This window comes from Gastrolobium bilobum, unplaced genomic scaffold, assembly GCF_033153095.1.
Source record: "Gastrolobium bilobum isolate Gb01-03AN ecotype WA unplaced genomic scaffold, APGP_CSIRO_Gbil_v1 utg18356, whole genome shotgun sequence".
NCBI classification, from domain to species: Eukaryota; Viridiplantae; Streptophyta; class Magnoliopsida; order Fabales; family Fabaceae; genus Gastrolobium; species Gastrolobium bilobum.
In genome coordinates this window covers 144,668-167,704 of record NW_026896303.1, presented here as the reverse complement: position 1 = coordinate 167,704, position 23,037 = coordinate 144,668, and the positions used below count along the sequence as shown (strand labels likewise).

General features: G+C 33.7%; 1 protein-coding gene across 2 annotated transcripts; it reads right to left on the bottom strand.

Moving 5' to 3' along the window:
* Positions 1 to 163: 163 nt before the first annotated feature.
* Positions 164 to 4,912, bottom strand: LOC133298779 (serine/threonine-protein kinase STY13-like). 2 transcript variants are annotated; one of them, XM_061498118.1, is made up of 7 exons: positions 4,542 to 4,912; positions 4,343 to 4,457; positions 3,660 to 3,781; positions 1,510 to 1,706; positions 1,243 to 1,417; positions 815 to 949; positions 164 to 731 (listed from the first exon to the last, which is right to left on the bottom strand). In XM_061498118.1, the coding sequence occupies exons 1-7, from the start codon at positions 4,668 to 4,670 to the stop codon at positions 525 to 527; spliced, it is 1,080 nt and encodes a 359-aa protein (XP_061354102.1). In that variant the 5' UTR covers positions 4,671 to 4,912; the 3' UTR covers positions 164 to 524. The 2 variants fall into 2 exon arrangements, with proteins under 2 accessions (XP_061354102.1, XP_061354101.1); XM_061498117.1 differs by having other exon boundaries at positions 4,343 to 4,912.
* Between the last annotated feature and the right edge of the window lie 18,125 nt (positions 4,913 to 23,037).

Here is a 23,037-nt window from a genome sequence, read left to right as displayed (position 1 = left end):
CTCTTTTTACAAGTGTTCGTGCTTCCTTGAGTGTAATTAAAGAGGAATGGAGTGAAATATAGATTTTGATTTTGATTTTTTTCTTTCTTTCACTCCACTCTATATTGACAAGTGAACATTCTGAAAGGGAGTAGAGATTAGAATACAAAGCAAATGTATCCAATTTAATCACATAAATTATGATTGCAAGTTTGCAACAGTATAATGAAGATCCTGCTAGAAAGTTACAAGGCCAATCCGGCAACATTGCCAAGCTGAAATTAATACCCACCATACCAACAAAACCCAAACCAAGGAGGGGGAAAAAAGGTAAGGGTAAAAGAAAACCAGAGGTACAGCTTTACACATCCAAGGCTTTTGACATGTCATCAGCACCTCCTACCTATAACCACTACTGTGTATTTCTGTCATGACTCATTATCCATCCAAATTCCTGTTTTCTCACCATAGATACATATTGATTTTTCAAATAGTGAAAAACCACTATAACCAAATTGTTTGCTGGACTAAAGAATATAGTAACTTCAAGGTCCTCTATATTTGCGGAAGCAAAGACAACCTTGCTGTTGATCAAGTGGGATCATACCTCCACCTTTTGATGTGTCAATGGCCTCCAGCATGGAAACTACCTCATCCATCTCTGGCCGCTTATCTGGAGTGGCATCCCAGCATTTCTTCATTACATGTGCTAGAGAATTTGGGCAACATCTTGGTATTTCTGGTCTCAAATTCTAACATTCCAAGAGAAAATTCCACACTGATAAACATGCATTGCTCAAGTGAGACAATAACTCAAAAAGAGTAGCAAATATACCTGGCGAACAACGGCTGAAGTAATTTCTGAGAAACTTAGGTCAGGATATGGCATGTCACAACAATATGTCTCCCATAAACAGATACCAAAACTGTACACATCACATTTCCTGTTATAGGGGTTGCCATTTAAAACCTGTATAAGCCACACCCCCATTGGGAAAACAAAAAAATGAATAGTCAATTACAAAGGCTTTCTCTTTGATCAAATTAAAAACTTTTATCTCATCTTTTTCTTTTCTTATTCACAGTTTCACACATCATTAGCTGCCACTTTTAAGGTCATCATTTATCCTCACTGGAGAAACAGATGAAATATATTTGGACACTGCACGCCTTTGCACTAAAGCTTCCACTATGGCATACATGCTAGTACAATGATTTCTAATTTGTAAAGGTTTTTTTTTTTCATAGGTAGTGACTACACACCTCTGGAGCCATATAACCAAGAGTACCAGTCTCCCCAGTCATATCATTAGGATTTGATGCCTCGACACGTGCAACCCCAAAATCAGCAATTTTTACTGTGCGTGTCTTGTCCAACAGCATGTTCTCTGTCTTTACATCTCTATGGACAATCTTCTGAGAGTGAAGGTAACTCAGCCTGTAAAACCAAGTGAATTCTAGTTACATAGAAGAATCACGGGACAATTATTGTTCCCAACCTGCTAAACCACAATTAAAATAGACAAATACCCTCTTGCAAGATCAAGTGCCAGCTGGATGACAACCTTAAAAGCTAACTTCCTCCTCCTGTTCTTTATTAGATATGATTTCAGCGTACCTCCAGCAAGATACTCCACAACAACACAACAAACATTGCTTGGCATGCTAATTAGACCATTATCAGTTTGTATCTGCAATTCTGAAGACCCCATTGTTGCCCCTATAAACTAAACATGGAAAACATATATAGTTTCAGAATAAAAATGCTTGCATGCAAAAGTGCATTATACCCTCAAATTAACTGCAAAATATCACAAGATAGTACAAGAAAGAGAAAATGTCATGAAGAAAAAGAAAAAAGAGGGCCATGATCATACTTGTTCTCTATACCTATGTGCATCTTTGTCCCAGAAAAGGGTAGGACAAAGAACAAGACACCCCAGCATATCAAATAATGGACTTAGATGTAATGAAGATACAGGATATCTTTTCTTCAATCAGAAACGGTTGGAGTTCATTTAGAGGAGAAAACAGTAATAAACATATCAATTCTTCCAAAGAACAGATTCAACGTAAATTATAGAAACCTGAAGACTTAAAGCTTTCATGATAAGTAAATTTCAAAAAATGTTGGTAGGCTGGCTTATTTATTTACAAGCTTTGTTCAACAGAAGCAGAGACGCTGAACCAAAATGGAAAATGCCTATTCACATCCGTTTTCATCCTCCAACCTAAAAGACTAGTTCAAGTTTAGAGCACTCTGAAGTTGCAATAAATAATGCATTGAATGATAATACCAAAAACGACTATTTTATATAAAGTTATCAGTATTCATTCTTAAGATCAACCGAGTATAACAGATTAGCATGATAAAATTAGAGTTCTATACTTTTATTGGAAAGGCTGTAGTCAAGTTACTTCTCTTATAATCAACTTGTAATGAATAGGCTATAGTCAACAGAGATTTCTACAAAACTGCTTTTTATAAAAAGAAAGAAATAAACTAAATATGTTAAAATACATTCAACTAAGGATCATCTTAAAACTCTTGAATTCAAGCTCTATCTTGTTAATAAGGGAATATTATCTGTAGCCAATGCCGCTAGCTATGCAATGATATTTCTGTGAAGATTCTCTACAGGCAGACTCAGATTAATCTGTTCCAACTTACAAATCACAACAATCTCATTCAATGTCATCTCTTACTGTCAAAATTATTCTAAGGTTCCATATACTAACTAAAAATTAGATTATCAAGAGAGAATCAGAAACAAAAATAGAGAAAAACATATCTAGGACAGTTCAGCTTATGTTGGGAATAATTTTCAATATAATAAGTGTTAGGTGACCATGGAAGCCCATGATAGAGGAAAACTACCACCACCAATGGGTAAGTGAAAATGCACAATAAATAGGCTAACCCAAAACCTCATGACAATGAGTATATAAGTTGTTCACTTATATGGTGATCATACAGTCTATTCTAAATTAATGTGTGCCTCCCTCACACTTGAATTTCCAATAACAAGATTCACTTCTAGATTACTTTCATAAAATATTTGAGTTTCTTATATTTCACAAATAAAAATTTCTAGAATAACATTATAACAGGACAACCTGCACACCTTAAGTTCTTAAAACAATGTCCATGAAGATTAAAAAAAAAATCATAACAATTGCCCTCAACATCGAAAGAAAGAAACCCATTCAACAGTAGCAAGCAAACTTAAGTTGAATGCAAGTGATGGGAGCACAGAGAAGGGGGTTGGGAAGATGGGGACAACACACGAAGGAAATCCCAGAAAAGTTAACCTACATAACTTTGTATCCATGACTATTACAGAATTAGCAAAAGACCTAATCACTTGACACCCTTGAAAGACATTATATGCAAGTAAGCAACAACAAAGATAGTCTAAAACTGAAAGCAGGTACTCATAGACATAATATGCAAAGGTATAGTTATAAAGAAGGACTGAGTTGCATTCTTTTGCAAATGACACCCTCAGCTGATAAGTTCATAGGACCTCAGAAGGCAAAAAGTTCTATGTTTGGATGGATCCCTCCCCACAAATAAAAAATAATATGCAAATAATATTAGCCTGTGTAACATTAAAACCACAAGCTCAACAAGCAATAATAACAACAACACAAACAAATGAAAAGAAATCGAAACTAACCTTTGTGACATTGGGATGATCAAGTTTATGCCAAACAGCAACTTCCTGTATAAATGCTGCCCTTAGGGAAGCAACTTCAGCTTCTGTCCTTTGGCCTTCTTCACCCCAGTCCAGCAATTTAACTGAGCATTAAGTAAGTAGTCACAATAACTGTGATCAGTGAAATGCAGAAAAGGAAAACCACTAATTCTACCAAAAGAATAACCAACGAAACAATAACACCGTATTTAATTATATACACCGCACCATAAGACCAAAACCTGGAATCACATGGATTTTAAGACGCTAAAAACATCATCCAAGTTACAATTATTCCCACAAATTCAACCCCAGACATGAATTAAGGACTGCATAGGAATCGATCCAAAAAAAAAAAAAAAAACGGCCCATCATTGTAAAAGTCAACTCCTTTCAAGAAAATTCAGAAGCTCAAGGGAATTGGCGAAATTGAATTGAAAATTAGGAACTTTTATAACTGCATCCATTAGTTGAAGATAAAAACAAAAACTTTATTTTGAAGAAGAAAGAAAAAAAAAAAAAGAGTTGGAAATCACGAGAAAATATATGTTTAAATAAAATCCCCCTGCTTTAACTTTGGTGGGAGGGGAATTAAGCATCTGAATCTGATGAGTGAAATTGATCCCAAAAACTAAAATTAAAAAAAAAAAAAAAAAAAAACTGACCAGCAACATCTTGGGCATCATAGACACCACGATGAACCGTGCCAAAAGTGCCACGTGCTATAACACTCTTGATGATTAGTTTAGAAGTATCAATCTCCCACTCCTGCTTTTGCTTCTTGAAGGTAACCCCACCAGCACCTTTGAATTTAATGGAAGTTGGTGAAGAAGTAGCACTTGTGTGAACATGAACATGATCAACATCTTCCTCTTCTGTTCGCTTTTTCTTGTCTATGATCAATACCTTGTTGAGGTGTCTCTCAAGCTGTTCATCTATGCTCTTCAGATCAATCTGATCTGCCCTCACAAACCCATCACTGCTTTCCTTCATCTTCTTTTTCAACCTTTCTATATCTTTTCTCTTATGTATATGATTATGTCTCTAGTGTAAAACAACAGAGAAAAATTAGATTTTTTTTATTTTTTTTGGGTTTTGGATGTTTCAGTTGATGTTGTTGTGCTGCCTGTTCTTCATCTTCTTCTTCCTTCTCTAACTCTTTCCCTCATCCATGTGGGCACATGGAATTGCCTGCTCATAACGTGTGCCTCTGACCCACTTGGCTCTTTCCTTTTCTTCCTCTTCTTTCCATATTTAATGTTATTTATTATTATCATACTGTTGTATGTTTCATATATTTTTTACTTAATAATTGACCATATATATATATTATATGGTTTTAATGTTTGTAGAGTAAATGTCAAAAAGATATCGTTTTAGATTTAAAAAATTAAAAAATTATAATGAAAAAAATTATTATAACCCTGAAATAAATTATAATTACAAAAATATATTAATTTCTATTTTAAAACAATATTATTTTGAGCTCAATATAAATAAATTATCTACCTTCACTTCAGAAAAAAGAACTTATATTATATATATAAGGTAGGATCCTTTGACACTGGTGTCAAATTTTAAGTTTGACATCTCATCTGAGAGCCGTTAGATCCAAAAGAATCAATGGTGTCACATGCTTACAAATCAAAGTCATTGATCTTTTTGAATCTAACAGCTCTCAGATGAGATGTCAAATTTCAAATTTGACACTAATATCAAAGATCATATCTCTATATATAAATATACGTACATATATAATTTATCTCCCCATGCTTTTGGAAATTTCAGTTCTCGCCTACCTTTTTTTTGTTTACCGTGCACCTCTACATATCATTGGCATTGCAACGCCACAACTACTTGTCCACGTGTCCTACTCAAACAGGAAAGCAACGTCTAAACTCTGAACTGTTAATGTCGGTAACTCACCGTTGAATTGTACTAAAAGAAACAAAAAAATACTCTGATTCGCTTCATCCAACGGTTAAAAAAATTAGAGATTGTTTAAACAGCAATTCAGTTGACTTAATCCTACGAGGCTAATTAAATATGGAACTGCCAATCATGATTGGAACATTTGGCAACATTTTTTTTTATAAAACAAAATTTACCAAATACATACAGGGCAATGAAATTCTTATGTTGCATTATAAGAATTCTATTCCAGCAGACACAGCCAATAGGGAGTCCTACGAGAGAAAAAAAAAACAAAAAACATGTAGCGCTATTTTTGATAGGAGAGCTAAAGAAAAAAAATCTAATTCCTATTACATAAGATTTAATTTTCCCATACATAAATTACCCTTCGTAACTCTACAATTTTTTGTTTACCGTGCATCTCTACAAAATTAATGAAGGATAATCGGTAAATTGGTTATGTTTTTTTTTTTTTTTTTGGTATCCTAATTATATTTAATCAATCTCACTTACCACTTCTCAAGTAGGTTAATTATTTTAATGATGTAACAATTTATTATCAAAATGGTAGTGTACAAAATTTCACACGAGTAAATCGAAATTAGGTTTTAAGAAAAAAAACACACACCATAAAACTACTTAAATTTAAATATCACTACATTAGTAATTAGAGAATCATACGCAAAGAAAAAAATAATAATAATAATTCATAAAATGTAAATGTGAAATTTATAATGTTTTTAATTTTTATAAGATGATTACTTTTATGCATTACGGTGGACGATAGAATGCAACTTAGATCTAAAGCAACCAATATTATTTAATTAATTTAATGTTAATTTCGTAGTGAAGCAAATTTTTTATGATTACTTGTAATTAGAGGTAGCAAAGTGGGCAGCTCGCCCCGCCCAGCCCAGCCCCACCCGCCCCGCCATCAACCCGCCAAAAAATGAATCAGCTCGTCCCGCTCTGTTTGGCGGGCTAGGTGGGTTGGTCTGTCAGCCCGAGCCTATTTACACTGATCTGTCTATGCCCGCCATCAACAGCCAAAAAACGAGCCCATCCTGCCCTGCCCTGCCCTGGCCCGCTTTTGAGATGGGTTGAAAAACTCATCCCGCCTTGCCCCGTTTAGCTGGTGGGGCGGGTTGGCCCACCGAGCCAATCTCGTTTTGTCGGCTCTACTTGTAATGATGGTAAGCTCGTATTCCATTATATATTAAGTTCAAAATTTCAGATGTTTTGAACTCATATTTTCAAATTCATCTAAATTGAAATGACATATGTCACATTCTCTTAATTTATTATTCCGCAAATTGCTTCAGTATTGAAAGTTGTAATTTGATGTCATTGTAAAAAAGTATACTACTAGCAAATAAAATTACAAAAAAAATTCAAATGAGTTTTACATTTTTTTTCTGACAAGATGAAACAATTTCGGTTTTTGGGTTTTTTTTTTAATGCATGACCCGACCGGGTCATTAGTTTTGACCAGGTCCGATGCATGGCCGATCCGATACTTGACTCAAACTGGTTCGATGACAGGTTCACCGGGTTCCAGGTCAGGTCGGTAGGTTTAGATTTGATAAATTATTTGGGATAATCACTTTTTATTTCAATAAAGATATTAACAGAAAAGCATATTTGGATTTTGTTAAAGGTGTGTTTGGGAATTTGGAAATCTAAGGGCAAAGGAGGGGAAGGAAAATTAAGGGTACCTTCTGTAACATCCCGCTACGTACCAGTATTGCATAGTATTAAGCGCAACGTAATAATAAAATAAATTACTTCTTAAATCATATCTTAAATGAAATATACTTAAAATTTAATTATATATTCAGAAATTGAGTTCAATATTACATTTGAATAGGACTATATTATATCATATCTAATCTGAGAAGAAATGTTTCTATTTCATCAATCACTTCATTGATCTGCGTACAATCTTCAAAGTCTTTCACCATAGTGTTTTACCCTACTCCAAAGCAACACATATTGGCCTGTTTATTCTCTTGAAAAGTTAGCATAAAAACAAACACAAGTGAGATAAATCTCAATCATATTGCGATTTTTAAACTATAACCATTCCAGCCACTTTAGTGAAAAATATCATTCTCTCAAAATATGTTTATAGTAAGAAAACAATATCATGAATAATAAATATAAACTGAGACCTTTATGGGTTCTTGATTCAGACATACACAAACATTTATGGGTTCTACCCAAACCTTTGTGGGTTCTACACACAAACATACTCAAACCTTTGTGGGTTTTTGCATGTATGGTGGAGCTCAAGCCATGATAAGCGTCCTTTATCCTATAACCATTTTAATCCCCTTGTTGGTCAGTCAAATCAGAATTATTCAGTAAAAGATTATATATTCCGTAGTATTCATTTGGTACCAAAAGAATTCCTTAATTCTATATTCTTGGTTCAAGATCGTTCTTATAACTAATTGAATAAATTCATCAAAATCCACAAACTTAAAGATAACAGATAAATCAAAATAGTAGAAGAGATTCAGAAGAAAATATTGGAACATAGTAAGGACACATTCACAGCTTTTAAAGAAATTAATTTAAAATATCAACTTTATATATAAAATAAAAATAATAAAATTAAGAGAATAAGGTTTTCCCCCAATATTATCTTCTTTCTTATTTTCCCCACTTCTTTTCCTCCTTCTCTTTCTTTTTTCCTTCTTTTTTCTCTCTGGTTCCTTTCTCTGTTCTCTTGGTTCTTCTTTCTTTTCCTTTCTTTTTCTTGGTTTTGTCTCTCTCTCATTGTTTTTCTTCTTTCTTTCTTACTCTTACTATACACGAGGAAGTTTATACTTACCACCAATTAAGTTTACCGCTTCTTACCACCAAATCTTAACTGTTGACTTCTTAAGTAAGAAATCCTTATATAATCAAATAAAAATCTAACCAACTAATCATTACATATAGATAAGATTCTAACTAAAAATCTAGTAAGAATTATTTGTTTGCTTTTTGGGTATTCCACGTATTCCTTACTTGTTTTTCTTATTTTTTTTTAGTGGACATATTCTTTACTTGTTATTATCACATTATTTTAATATTTATATATTTATTTTTAATTTTATATTTTATATTCATATTTATTTATTATTATTATTATTATTTTATTTTAATATTTATTTATTTTTTTTTATTATTATTTATTTTTTTTTATTATTATTTATTTTTAATTATTACGTTGTTCTCGTAAATCAGTATTCCATTTATATTGTTTCGGTGCTTCTTGCGCCCTTTCTAGAGCTTCTTGCGCCCTTTCTAGAGCTTCTTGCGTCATTTCGGTGTTTCTTGTGCTATTATAAGACAACATTTGGCGCTTCTTGTGTCGTTTCAACATTTTTTGTGCCAGTGAGCATTACAAATGAATAGTGCATTTTTTTTGTATTTTCCCCTCTTCTAAATAAATTTTTGTCACCAAAACTTCAACATACATTCAAAATTTCTAAATAACTTTGTTCAATTACCTAAAACTCACCTCGCTTCCGCTACATATAAATTGCCTAGATGTTTGTTCTGTACCTACCATAAATCTACATATATTATTTCATGGTAGTGAGTTGGTTAGGCTCAATACTATTAATTCAAAATATGCATGACCTATGACAAAATACCAAGCAACAAATAATATAAGTCATTTATTTCCTTGAATTAGTATGCTCTGATACCATAAAATCTAACACCTTTTTACCTACCGATGTGTTAACATTGCATAGTATTAAGCGCAGCGTAATAATAAAATTAAGTTACTTCTTAAATCATATCTTAAATGAAATATACTTAAAATTTAATTATACATTAGTCGAAAATTGAGTTCACTATTACATATGAAAAGGACTATATTACATCATATCTAATCTGACACGAAATATTTCTATTTCATCAATCACTCCACTGATCTTCATACAGTCTTCAAAATCTTTAACCATAGTGTTTTACCTTACTCCAAAGTTGCACATATTGGCCTGTTTATTCTCTGGAAAGATTAGCATAAAAACAAACACATAAAATAAATCTCAGTAATTTTGAGGTTTTCGAACTATAATCATTCCAACCACTTTAGTGAAAAATATCATTCTCTCTAAATATATTTATAATAAGAAAATAATATCATGAATAATAAATATAAGCCCAGACCTTTGTGGGTTCTTTATTCGAACATACCCAAACCTTTATGGGCTCTACCTAAATCTTTGTGGGTTCGACAAACAAACATATCCAAATCTTTGTGGGTTTCTGCATACAAACATATAAAGGAACTTGTAGTCTTTAACTGAAATAACTAATACCCAAATTCTGTGAGCGTCCAAATTATGTGGTTTTTGTATGTGAAAGTTTTTGTATGGCAGAGCTCAAGCTATGATAAGACGTCTCTTACCATATAACCATTTTGATCCCCTTGTGGGTTAGTCACATCAGAATCATTAATAAAAGATTACATATTTCGTAATATTCATTTGGTAACGAAAGAATTCCTTCATTCAATATTCTTGATTTAAGATCATTCTTATAACTAATATGAATAAATTCACCAAATCCACAAACTCAAAGATAACATATAAATCAAAAGAATATAAAAGATTCAGAAGAAGACATTTAGACAGAGTAACGACACCTTCACAGTTTTTAAAGAAATAACTTTAAAATATCAGCTTTACATATATAAAAAAAAATATGAGAATGAGATTTTCTCCCAATATTACCTTCCTTCTTATTTCCCCCACTTCTTTTCCTCTTTCTCTTTCTTTTTCCTTCTCATTTTTTCTCTCGGGTTCCTTTCTTTGTTCTCTTGGTTCTTCTTTCATTTCCTTTCTATATGAAAAACAAAAAAAATTCCAAAAAAAATTGCTAGAAAATAAACAATAAAAAAAGCTTGAAATCAAGGTTTAGTATATGATCGTAGGGTTCATCAGATAAGAAGAGCATGCAAATTCACCGTTCACTCGAGTATATTTCAGGTGCATTACACTTAGATAGTTAGATTGCATGCAATATTACACATGATAGTGCAAGTGAATATAAATTATTAAATTGACTTGGTATAGTAATTTAAACCATATATCAAGAATAATGTAACTTAATGAAACTGATACTAACATATAAAAAAGCTTATTTTTTTTATTTTCCATGTGGACAATATATACAAAATCTGGCAGAGCTATTACAACAGAATGTGAACTAATAAAACTAACTTAACACAACTTAACTAACTGGTAAATAATTATGTGTATTACTCCCTCTAAAATGGGAGGAAGATGTTTTGAACTTCCATCTTGAAGACAAAATTGGATTGGAGGTAAAGCATTGGTCAATAAGTCATACATGTGGCCTAATAAGCATATGCATAGGCTTACAAGTGGAGAGATGTGTTGAAGAACAAATTTTTTGGGCAAGGAATACTTTTTAAGTAACTGAGGAGGTTATGAACTTCATCAAGATGAGGTGCCAAATGTTTAGATACAAATTGACTCGGTTCATAAACAACATAATTGATGTCAGGTCTAAAAATTGTCATATAGAGAAGTTTGTCAATCAACATTCTATAGAGTGAATTACCAATGAGTAGATCACCATCATTGTTATTAAGTTTTCAATTTGAATCCATAGGCATTGAGGAAGGTTTACTACCTTAGTAACCAACATTTTCTATAAGGAAAATATACATTTTCTTTGTGAGAAGTCAATGTTTCTCTTGTATGGTGCAATTTCTAATCCAAAGTATTATTGTAGCTTCCCAGAGATCGTTAGTTTGAATTGAGACTGCAAATAAGTTAAAAAAGGAAAATAACTTCATGATATTGAACATCCTTTAAAATGAAAAAGGTCATATTCGCGAGATCATACAACTTGTAACCTTTATACCTTTTTTTTTTAATTTCTCTATCTCGATTCCTTGACTAATTCGGTTCAAGCCAGACAAAATTATAAGGGTGGCAGACAAAATTACAAAATATTGAATGAGAAACTTAAAAGCCATGAAAAAGTTAAAAATTATGTATCAAAACATAAATGAGACATGCAAATGTAACAAACAAAAACATAAAATACTAACAAAAACTATACAACACATAATGTCCCTCATATATCCAAACTACACCATTGTGTATTTTAATTATAATCGGGGTCGCCCGCCTCATGGTCTCTTAACCAATCTCTTCGGTAGTTGTGCTTATAGCCCCACAACACATCCTAACCCTAATTCCCTTCTTTCATTCTCTTATAATGTTGCACCTCAAACATTCTCCTATTTAAACTTCAACCTTCTCTTATCACACCCATGCCAAGTGTCCAACTCACCATCTTTTTGCTTTTTTTTGTCCCCACATTTCATCATTAAGTTTTCAACCTGTGACTTGTGTGTCATTCTTATCCTCTAAACCCACAAAACTTATAACTTGAGTGTGTTCTTTTCTTCTGTGACCTTCGATCAGTTTCTCGTCCCTTAGATCAGTGACTTTGTGAGTGACCTATTAATCCTTCATTATCGATCATTCATTGCCACCGTGAGAGAGGCCCACCTGAGATTACCTTTTTTCTTATAGTGTCCTAAATTTCTTGGACCCGTTGTTGCAAGTCTTAAAATATAGTGTTCTATGCCATCAGATTTAAAACCCATGAAGGAGGATAAAGCATTAAAGCATCGGTGATGTTAAATCTAAGAAAGAAGGAATGAAAAATAGCATGAAAGCATCGGTGAAGGGAGAAGGAAAGAAGAGTTTCAAGAAATCGATAAATTATCTACTTGCTTATTCTATGGTTTTCTTTATTACAAATAGCATGAGTGGTTACAATAATATTGACTGAGAAATTTAAAATTTGGGAAAAGTTAAACATTATGTATCAAAACATAAACGACAACATACAATACTATCGTAATATACAACACAGAATGAGTAACATATATACAAACTACACCATTGTGTATCTTAATCCCGCTTGGACTCACCCGCCTCGTGGTCTCTTAATCAATTTCTTAGGATGTGTGCTTGTAGGTCATAATGTATCCTAACCCTAATTCCTTTATTTTTTCACTTATAATGTCGTCACCTTAAACATTCAACTTTCTTAGCCTTCAATCTTCTCTTATCATTTATAATGTCTTCAAATTCGTGTGTCATTCTGTTAATCAAAATCCACCAAACTTCAGACATGTGTGTGTAGTTTTCTTTTGTGATCTTCAATCAATTTCTAATCCCTTAGATCTGCGACTTGGTGAGATACCTACAAATCTCGCACCATCGATCGATCATAGTTACCGTTAGAGATTCCCACTCGAGTTTATCTTTTTTCTTATATTGTCATGAAATTCTTGGACCTGCTACTGCAATTCTAAGAGGTAGTGTTATATACCATTAGATCTAAAACCCAAGAAGGAGGATAACACATTAAATTATTAGTGATGTTAAATTAGATGAAGAGGGAGTGAGAAGGATTGGAGAAGGAAAGAAAAGTTTCGAGAAATCGATAAATTATCTGCTTGCATGTTCCCTGTTTTCCTTTATTATAAATAACATGAGTGGTTACAATAATATTGACTGAGAAACTTAAAATCCAAGAAAAAGTTAAACATTATATATCAAAACATAAACAACAACATACAATACTAACATAATAACATACATAACAAGTAACATACATTCAGACAACACCAGGATGAAGGATAAGGCATGAAAAAGGAATGAGAAGGACAAAAATATTTTGCAAAATCAATAAATTATCTGTTTAACTATTCCATGGTTTCCTTTATTACAAAAAACACGAGTGATTACAACAATATTTACTGGGAAACTTAAGAGTCGAAAAAAAACTTAAATATTATGTATCAAAATGTAAACGACAACACACAAATATAACATAAACAACAACATACAATACTAACATAACATACAACATATAATGCCCCACATATATCCAAACTACACCATTTTGTATCTTAATCCTAATTGGGCTCACCCGCCTCAGGGTCTCTTAACCAATCTTTTAGGTCGTCGTGCTTGTAAGTCCACAACAAATCCTAACTCTAATTACTTTCTTTCATTCTCTTATAATGTCATCACCTCAAACATTCAACTATCTCATCCTTAAACCTTATCTCATCACGCTCATCCTAAGTTTCAAACTAATTATCTTTTTGCCCCAATATTTCATCTTTAAGTCTTCAACCCATGACACATGTGTCATTCTTATTTTCAAAACTCATCATACTTGTGACTTATGTGTTTTGTTTTCTTTTGTGACCTTCGATTAGTTTCTCGTCCCTTATATATGTGACTTTGTGAGACATCTACTAATCCTTCACCACCAATCAATCATCGCTATCGTGAGAGATACCGACCCAAAATTACCTTATTTCTTATAGTGTCATGAATTTCTTGGAACCACTGCTGCAGGTCTCAAAGTATAATGTTTTATTCCATTAGATCGAAAACCCAAGAAGGAGGATAACATATGAAAGCATCGATTATGTTAAATTAGAGGAAGGAGGAATGGGAAGGATTGGAAAAGTATAGAATAGTTTTGAGAAATCAATAAATTATATGCTTGCCTATTCCATGGTTTCCTTTATTACAAATAGCATGTGTGGTTACAACAATATTGACTAATAAACTTAAAAGCCAGGAAAAATTGAATATTATGTATCAAAATCAAAACAACAACATACAAATATAACATAAACGACAACATACAATATTAACATAATAAACAACACATAACGCACAACATATATACAGACTAAACCATTATGTATCCTAATCCTAATTGGGGTCTCTTAACTAGTCTCTTGGGTTGTGTGCTTGTAGGCCCATAATGCATCCTAACCCTAATTCTTTTCTTTCATTCTCTTATAATGTCATCACCTCAAACATTCAACAATCTCAGCCTTCAACCTTCACTCGTCATGACCATAAGACTCTTGAGAAAATTGCAATCAGGAGTCTTTCTTTCTACGCAAAAGTTCATATGGTGATTCATTCTTTGAAACTAGAAAGGGAAATTTGTTGTCACCACAAAAAGAAATGGCTATCCGAGACTGAAACTGAAGGGACCTTGTCACATTGAGAAAATGTTGGTGTTTTCTTTCAACCATAAATTTCTGTTGTGGTCATTCAACGCATGAAAATTGATGACGAGTTCCTTTAGCTACAAAGATATCATATAAGACTAACTTTTTAAACATTGTCAGACCTAAGAGTCTTAATAAACAGACTGAACTGAGGCCCAACAACGAGAAAGAACTCATGGATGATCTTAGTGGCTTCATATTTGCTTGCAACAGAAATGTCCAAGTGAATCGGCAATGATCATTAACCAGTGTGAGAAAATACCATTGGCCAGCATATTTTGGTTAATAGTAAGGACTCCAAATACCATAATGCACCAAATCAAAAGGAACAATTATAAGTTATTGTTAAAAACAAAGGAGGATCTATGTTGTTTGGCTAAAAGTCTTTTAGAACAAAGGCCAGACTTGGAATTAGAACAAGCAAGATTGAATTATTTTGTAAGAGTTCAAAACATCTAACTAGACAAGTGGCCAAGCCTAGAATGTCAAATACAATGCGACACTTTATTGGAAACTGAATTATAAAACGTAGAAGAACCAAAAGATCTTGAGGAGTGTGGAGAATATTGAGTTCCTTAAAAACTTGTCCTATATGATGAAAGACTTGGCAAGGAGAACAATAGAATTAGGATGAAATTTTATTATTTTAATAGAGAGCACATGGAAAACATATTGAACTTGAAAGAAAGAATGTAATACACATCATGCAAAACAAATTTCGTAATAAGATGGGAAATGCCAAGACCTAAAACTGGGACTGGGACTATAATAGGTAAGGTAACAAATGAATTAACTAAAGACTGAAAATTATTGAAATGACATTTGGAAAAATAAATGTGATTTATGGCCCCATAATCTAGAATCTAACAGTTAAGGGAAGAATAGATGTGCATTGTGCAGGTAATTAGATAATACCAGCAACTGTTCTTGGTGAAGGATCTTAGTGCTCCGAGTTAGGATCAATTGTAAGGGATACTGAGTTGAAACTTCAACGCATGGAAAGGAGTTGTTGACACTCTCCAGAAGTGAATGGATGGATGAAATCAAATAATATTTAAAAAAAAAAATCAAAATAAACACATCCAAACAGCTCAAAAGTGTAAAGAGAACTTTATTTTTATATAGCTGTGCATTCTATATATATCTTCTTCCCCGTTTAGGACTAGTTTTTTCACAGGTTATTCAGGTACATTCAAAGCGAATTTATTTGTAAGAGCATAATGTAATTACTAGTGTCACGAATTGTTAGCACTTTAATAATATGAAAGTGATTCATAATTTAAAATGATTTCACACAATTTATCAAGTAACACTAATGAAAATATAAATATTTTCCATTTCCATCTATTTCCACTCTCTTTTTTTAGTGTGTTTGGTTTGTTTTTTATTTTTATTTACAGTTAATATGTTTTATTTATAATTACAAAAATATCAACTGATTTTTATTTGCTTTTATTCTTAATATTTTATGAAGAAAATAGTGATTTTAAGGTGATTTTTTCACAATTTTATTTGAACTTTTTTAAATATTAATTAATTAAAATTAATATGATGCTTATGAAATTATTAATAAAAAAAATATTATCTAAAAAAATCAAATGCCTCTACCATAAAATAAAGGAAAAACTTCATTTTCACCCACTGTGATTTTGTGATTTATCATTTGACGTCCTGTGATTTTAAACTTATCAATTAGACCCACTGTGCTGAGATATTTTGTCATTTAACCCCCTATAGTTTCAAATTTTCACTTAGACCCTTTGTGGTTACAAAAAAATTTTAATTAGAGACCTTGTGGTTTAAAAAATAATATTTAAAATAAACTTTCTCTCTTTTTATTTTATATCCTCAGGTAATGCATTTATGGTTTAAAAAATATTTCAAGTTATTTATTATGAAATTAATTTTTAAATTATCTTATTTTTTAAATATATTTGAAATTAAAAAATATTATTTAAGATAAATTAAATATGTATTATCAAAATAAGATATTTACTTTCTTTAGATAATTTTATAACGATATCGGGAAAAATAATATTTAATTTGAATTTATTTTCTTGATAAAAATAAGTGAATTTTTTAATTTTTATTTTTACTTTTTAAACCCTAAATGCATTAGGTGAGGATTAAAATAAAAAAGAGAGAATATTTATTTTAAATTTTTATTTTTGTAACCATAAGTGGTTTAAGTGAAAAAATTTCTAACCACAAGGTGTCTAAGTGATAAGTTTAAAATCACATGGAGTCGAATGATAAATCACAAAACCACAATGGGTGAAAATGAAGTTTTCCCAAAAAAAAAAAAAAAAAAACCAAATGCACGGGTAATCCTCGACATATACGTTTTCTATCTCTAAGTGGTCGGTCACATAGAAGAACATATATTCAATATCTATAACCATTTATGTAAAATAATTTCATTCAACGATTAATACATGGTTGCTGTATGGATACGCCTAAATTGCATAAGTGTATGGTAGACTTAGGGTTCAATGAATCCTTGTTTGTTTGATGATGATGTTAAATAACAAGAGAAAAGAGATGAACATTTGAAATATTTCACCAGGTCCCATGTGCCATTATGATGAAGGCTGTACAATATATAAACAGACTAATGGGCTAAGCCCAAACCTAATGTAATCTGACCTAATACAAAATAAGGAAACCCTAATTACAAAATAAGAAAACCCTAATTACAATATATTTCTAACACTCCTCCTCAAGCTGAAGCGTATAGGTCATATGCACCAAGCTTGTTACATATAAACTCTATTCGAGGGGCCCTCAAAGATTTTGTAAACAATCTGCTAATTGCTCATTAGAGGGTACAAAACTAGTTTTAATTTCACCAGCAAGAACCTTTTCTCGAACAAAGTGGCAATCTATTTCTATATGCTTGGTTCTTTCATGATACACTGGATTTGATGAAATGTGTAGAGCTGCTTGATTATCACAAATGAGAGTTTCCTGTCCAGTGTCTCCAAACTTAAGTTCTCTGAGAAACTGTTTAAGCCAGATGAGCTCGCAAGTAGTAGTCGCCATGGAGCGATATTCTGCTTCAGCACTTGATCTGGAAACTACGCTTTGTTTCTTACTTTTCCAGGAAATCAAGTTGCCTCCAACAAAGACACAATACCCAGAAGTAGATCTCATATTAGTTGGACAACCAGCCCAATCAGCATCACAATAACCAACCACTTTATCATGACCTTTATCTTCATATTCAAGGCCTTTCCCTAGAGATGCCTTGATATACTTAAGAATACGAATGATTGCATTCCAATGTTCTTGACATGGAGAATTGAGAAATTGACTGACAACACTAACTGCAAAGGAAATATCAGGCCGAGTGACTGTGAGGTAGTTCAATTTTCCAACCAATCTTCTATACTGCCCAGGATATGAAAAAGGCTCCCCTTGATTTGGTAGAAGCTTGATACTTGGATCCATAGGAGTATCAACAGACTTTGAATTTAACAGAGCAGTTTCTTAAAGAATATCCAGAGCATATTTCCTCTGAGATATCACAACACCAGCTTTAGATTGGGCCACCTCGATTCCTAAGAAGTATCGAAGTTTCCCAAGATCCTTAGTCTGAAAATGATGACATAAGTGTTGTTTCAATCGAGTGATCCCATGCTGATCACTGCCTGTGATGACAATATCATCCACATATACCACTAGATAAATAGATCCAGAAGCAGAATGACGATAAAAGAGAGAATGATCAGCTGCACTCCGAGTCATGCCAAATTGTTGAACAACACTGCTAAATTTACCAAACCAAGCTCTTGGAGATTGTTTGAGGCCATAGAGAGACTTACGAAGACGACAAACAAGACCTGACTCCCCCTGAGCAACAAATCCAGGAGGTTGCTCCGTATAAATTTCTTCCTCAAGATCACCATGAAGAAAAGCATTCTTGATATCTAATTGGTAGAGAGGCCAATGGCTAATAGCAGCCATGGCAATGAAAAGGCGAACAGTAGACATTTTCACCACAGGAGAAAAAGTATCAATAAAATCCAAGCCAAAGACCTGAGTGAAACCCTTCGTCACCAAGCGAGCTTTAAGACGATCCACTTGACCATCAGGTCAAACCGTAACAGCGTAAATCCATCTGCAACCAACCACAGATTTTCCAGAAGGAAAAGGCACCAGGTCCCATGTGCCATTATGATGAAGAGCACTCATTTCATCAAGCATAGCTTGTCTCCATCTCGAATGTGAAAGTGCATCATATGTGGTCTTAGGAACAGATACAGAGGACAAAGAGGAAAGGCAAGCAAAATATGATGGAGAAAAACGATGATAACTAATATTGACTGTATACCTGGCCGGAGGGCGAGTATCACGAGTACCCTTACGAAGAGCAAGGGGAAGGTCAATATCCGAAGGTGGGACCGAAGCCGTTGGAGGAAATGCAGTTGAATGTGAGTCCACAGATACATCTGACGAACTATGCTCGATCTCATCAGCAGAAGAGGTGATAGAAGGAGAGTCAGAAACATGGACGAGTAAAGACGGAAGGTAAAGAAGGTCACTTGGGAAGGACGACTGTACAGAATCAGTATCCACAGGAGTAGTAGAGGTTCCAAAAAAGGGAACTGATTCAAAAAAGGAGACCTCCGCCGAGATAAAGTATCAACGTAAAGTGGGAGAGTAGCAATGGTAACCCTTCTGAGACCGAGGATAACCCAGAAAACACATTTATGAGACTTGGGAGCTAATTTATCCAAACCTGGACCAAGATGATGAACAAAACACGTAGAACCAAACACATGTGGAGTTAAAGGATATAAAGCTTAATGGGGAAATAAAATATAGTGAGGTACCTTATGATTGAGAACAGATGATAGCATGCGATTAATGAGATAGTATGCAGTAAGTATAGCATCACCCAAGAATGTGTATGGAACATTACCATCAATTAACAAGGCACGAGTGGTTTCAACCAGATGGCGATTCTTGCGCTCGGCTACACCATTTTGTTGAGGTGTATGAGGGCAAGATGTTTGATGAAGAATGCCATGAGATGAAAAGAATTGTTGAAATTGATGAGATAAGTACTCACATGCATTATCACTACGAAAAGTACGAATAGGAATACCAAATTGAGTTTTTATTTCATTATAAAATAACTGAAAAATAGAAAACAACTCAGATCGCTTTTTCATTAAAAATAACCAGGTACATCTGGAATAATCATCAATAAAAGTAACAAAGTAATTAAAACCCAAAGTAGAAGAATGACGACTTGGTCCCCAACCATCAGAGTGGACCACAGAAAAAGGAGAAACAGCTTGACGACTAAGACGACTCGAAAACGTACTACGAGTATGTTTCCCAAACTGACAAGACTCACAGTTTAACGTAGAAAGAGACGATAAATGAGGAACCATCTTCTGAAGCTTTGCAAGGCTAGGATGGCCCAGACGAGCATGGATAGTAAGAGGAGAATCCACAGTGGAGCAGGCTGAAGAAGAGGGAACTAGTTGATAGAGGCCCTGAGACTCACATCCTTTGGTAATCTCCTTCCCCGAACTCCGATCCTGAAAGATGACAGAGGTTTTAGTAAAAGAAACAACACAGTCAATGGATTTGGTCAACCGACTAATAGAAAGTAAGTTAAAAGGAGAATCGAGAACATAGAGAACATGATCCATAGATAAATTAGGTAAAAAAAGAACCGTGCCAATCCCCCTTGATTGGACCAGAGACCCATTGGCCATAGTAATAGTGGGAAAAGAACCAGTAGTACAAAGGGAAGTGAATAAGGACTTATTACCAGAAATGTGATCAGAAGCCCTAGAATCTAGAGTCCAAGGGCCAATAGAGTGCAACTGAGATATGCCAGCAAAATAATTACCAGAATTACCAGTGGGAGCAATGGATGCAGTAGGACCTGATGTTTGCTTCTCAGTCCACCTAGTCATAAAAGCTTTAGCCTGACTCCAAATAGCTTCACAGGTAATAGCAGGTCGAAAAATCTGCTTGATAGACGGATGAAGAGTAGCTTTAATGAGGCTACACAACTGAGCATCAATCATTTTCCATCGTGTGCGCTCATTTTCCGCCACAAATTCAGCCTTAGTAGTGAGATGGGATGTATAATTCTGCCCATCCAACCAGAGTCGCAGATCGGAAGACCAAGTATCATAATTGGACCCATCCAATTTATCCACACTCAACGGAGCAAGGATATAATTTGAGAAAATAGTAGACTCCGACTTTTGTCCCGCCGGAGTCCCAAAAACAGAAACATTGGAGACAGGAGTGTCCATAATCAAAGGAAAAAGGCAGAAAAAACAGGTCAAAAACTAGCCGGTAGAAGAGGGATCTATGCGTCAACTCAAAAAAAGGTCCAAACACCAAAACAAGACCAGATCCAGAACCTACGCAAGGAGACGAGAAGATCGCAACCAGCCGCGGCCGGAGAAGGGCCTCCACGCGCCACCGGAGTGAAGGAGAGTGGCCGAGCTGTCACGCGCGCGTCAGGGCACGTGTGACCTTGAAATTGGACGAGATCGGTGGCATTGGAACCGCGCGGCAGAGACGATCACGGCGGTATGTGGATCGCCGGAAAAGGTGACCGGAAGGTGGTTCTGGATGAGACAGAAGCTGTATGCAAAGAGAGAAGCGTCCGAAAAGTGACAAGGAGACAGCTCCGGAAGAAAAAAAAAATTAACCGACGATGAACAGTGGGTTCATCGAAAAAAAAAAAATTCAAAGTTCCGTAGGCTCTTGATACCATGTTAAATAACAAGAGAAAAGAGAGGAACATTTGAAATATTTTTGTGTGTATTGACTGATGAAGGCTGTATAATATACAAACAGACTAATGGACTAAGCTCAAACCTAATGTAATCTGACCTAATGCAAAATAAAGAAACCCTAATTACAAAATAAAGAAACCCTAATTACAATATATTTCTAACAGATGAGTTGGAAAAGACAGCAAACAAATAATATGGAGATTGACATTGGATTGGATTCTCCGAAATGCAAAATGCGAACGTGAAGTGTGAATTTGATCATTTGGTGTGTGTCTAGACTAGAAGCACATTTTTTCTGCCACTGAGAGTAGGTACTTTTATACTAAAAAGAAAAAAAAAACACAAAAAATAAAAATAATGTACTTTTTTTTTCATATTTAATAGAAGATATACTGAGCACTCGATACTCTCGTATGACTAAAAATATTTTCGATAGACTAGATTAAACTTTAGGTTGGATCTTACAAAATGCAAGAAATATCTCATGGAGTCTCGTACAGCCGTGTAGGAATTCCCTTTGTTCGTCCAAAAGTGCCATTAACATTACTCTACCTGCCACCATTTTAGATTTAGGTTGACTCCAACTCCTAGCTAACGTGATTCACTTCAAAATCAATTCTTCAACCGTGTTTTAAAAAAGTGGATCACCGAAAGCAAAAAAGAATATGGTCGTCTGAGACTGAGACTAATCTTGTCCTCACAAGCAACCACATAAAAGTCTAAAAAACCTCCTTTGCGCTTTACCTGCCCAAGATTTCCAAGTTAGATATATTTATATTATTGCATCATATAATCCTTAGAACAACTCTAACACTACTACCTTCAATCAATATTTTTTTTTTTGTGTGGAGAATCTTCAATCATTATTATTGTCCTTTGTCCCTGAGCTATGCACCTTTGTGTACCAGTAAGAGACAAAATGTCCTTAAGAAACTGTCAACGAACTTCACTAATCAATTTTGTCTAAAATTGTCTTGTATTTCTTTGAAAAACTAAATTAGTAGCTAAAAATTTTATCACAAATAGACAATTTTAAATATAGTATATAAAAAAAATTATAAAATTTTCGAACTTATATTGACATAAAATAAGACAATTGAAATATTTCTATTAAAGGAATTATTAACAAAAAATAAATAAATTGTTTCTCTTTCAAAAAATTTAACAATTGATGTTTATTTAATCTAAGTATGCGTGTCAGTATATGGCAAGATTGCGTTGGATATAATGAAAGGATTTTAGATTAAAGCAAGCTTCGAGCTCGTTGGCGCTATGAAGGTGTCTGTTATCTTAAATATAAAATAGAAATTAGCCCAAGCCCAAGGAAATCAAGACCTTAACACAATCAAATGACTTTGACAAGCCAATTGTTTTGGGCTCCGGTTAACAAATTACTAAAAGGTTTTATCTGATGGCACAAAGGGTCAAACGTTTAAATAGCCCTACCCTACTACGGTAGTTCAGTTAGTAGAAAAAAATTTGAGTAACTGAAAATGAAATGATTTTGATTCAATCTTCGCATATTATTTTTGGAAGAAATTTAAATATTTTTATTCTTAACTCGCATCGCATT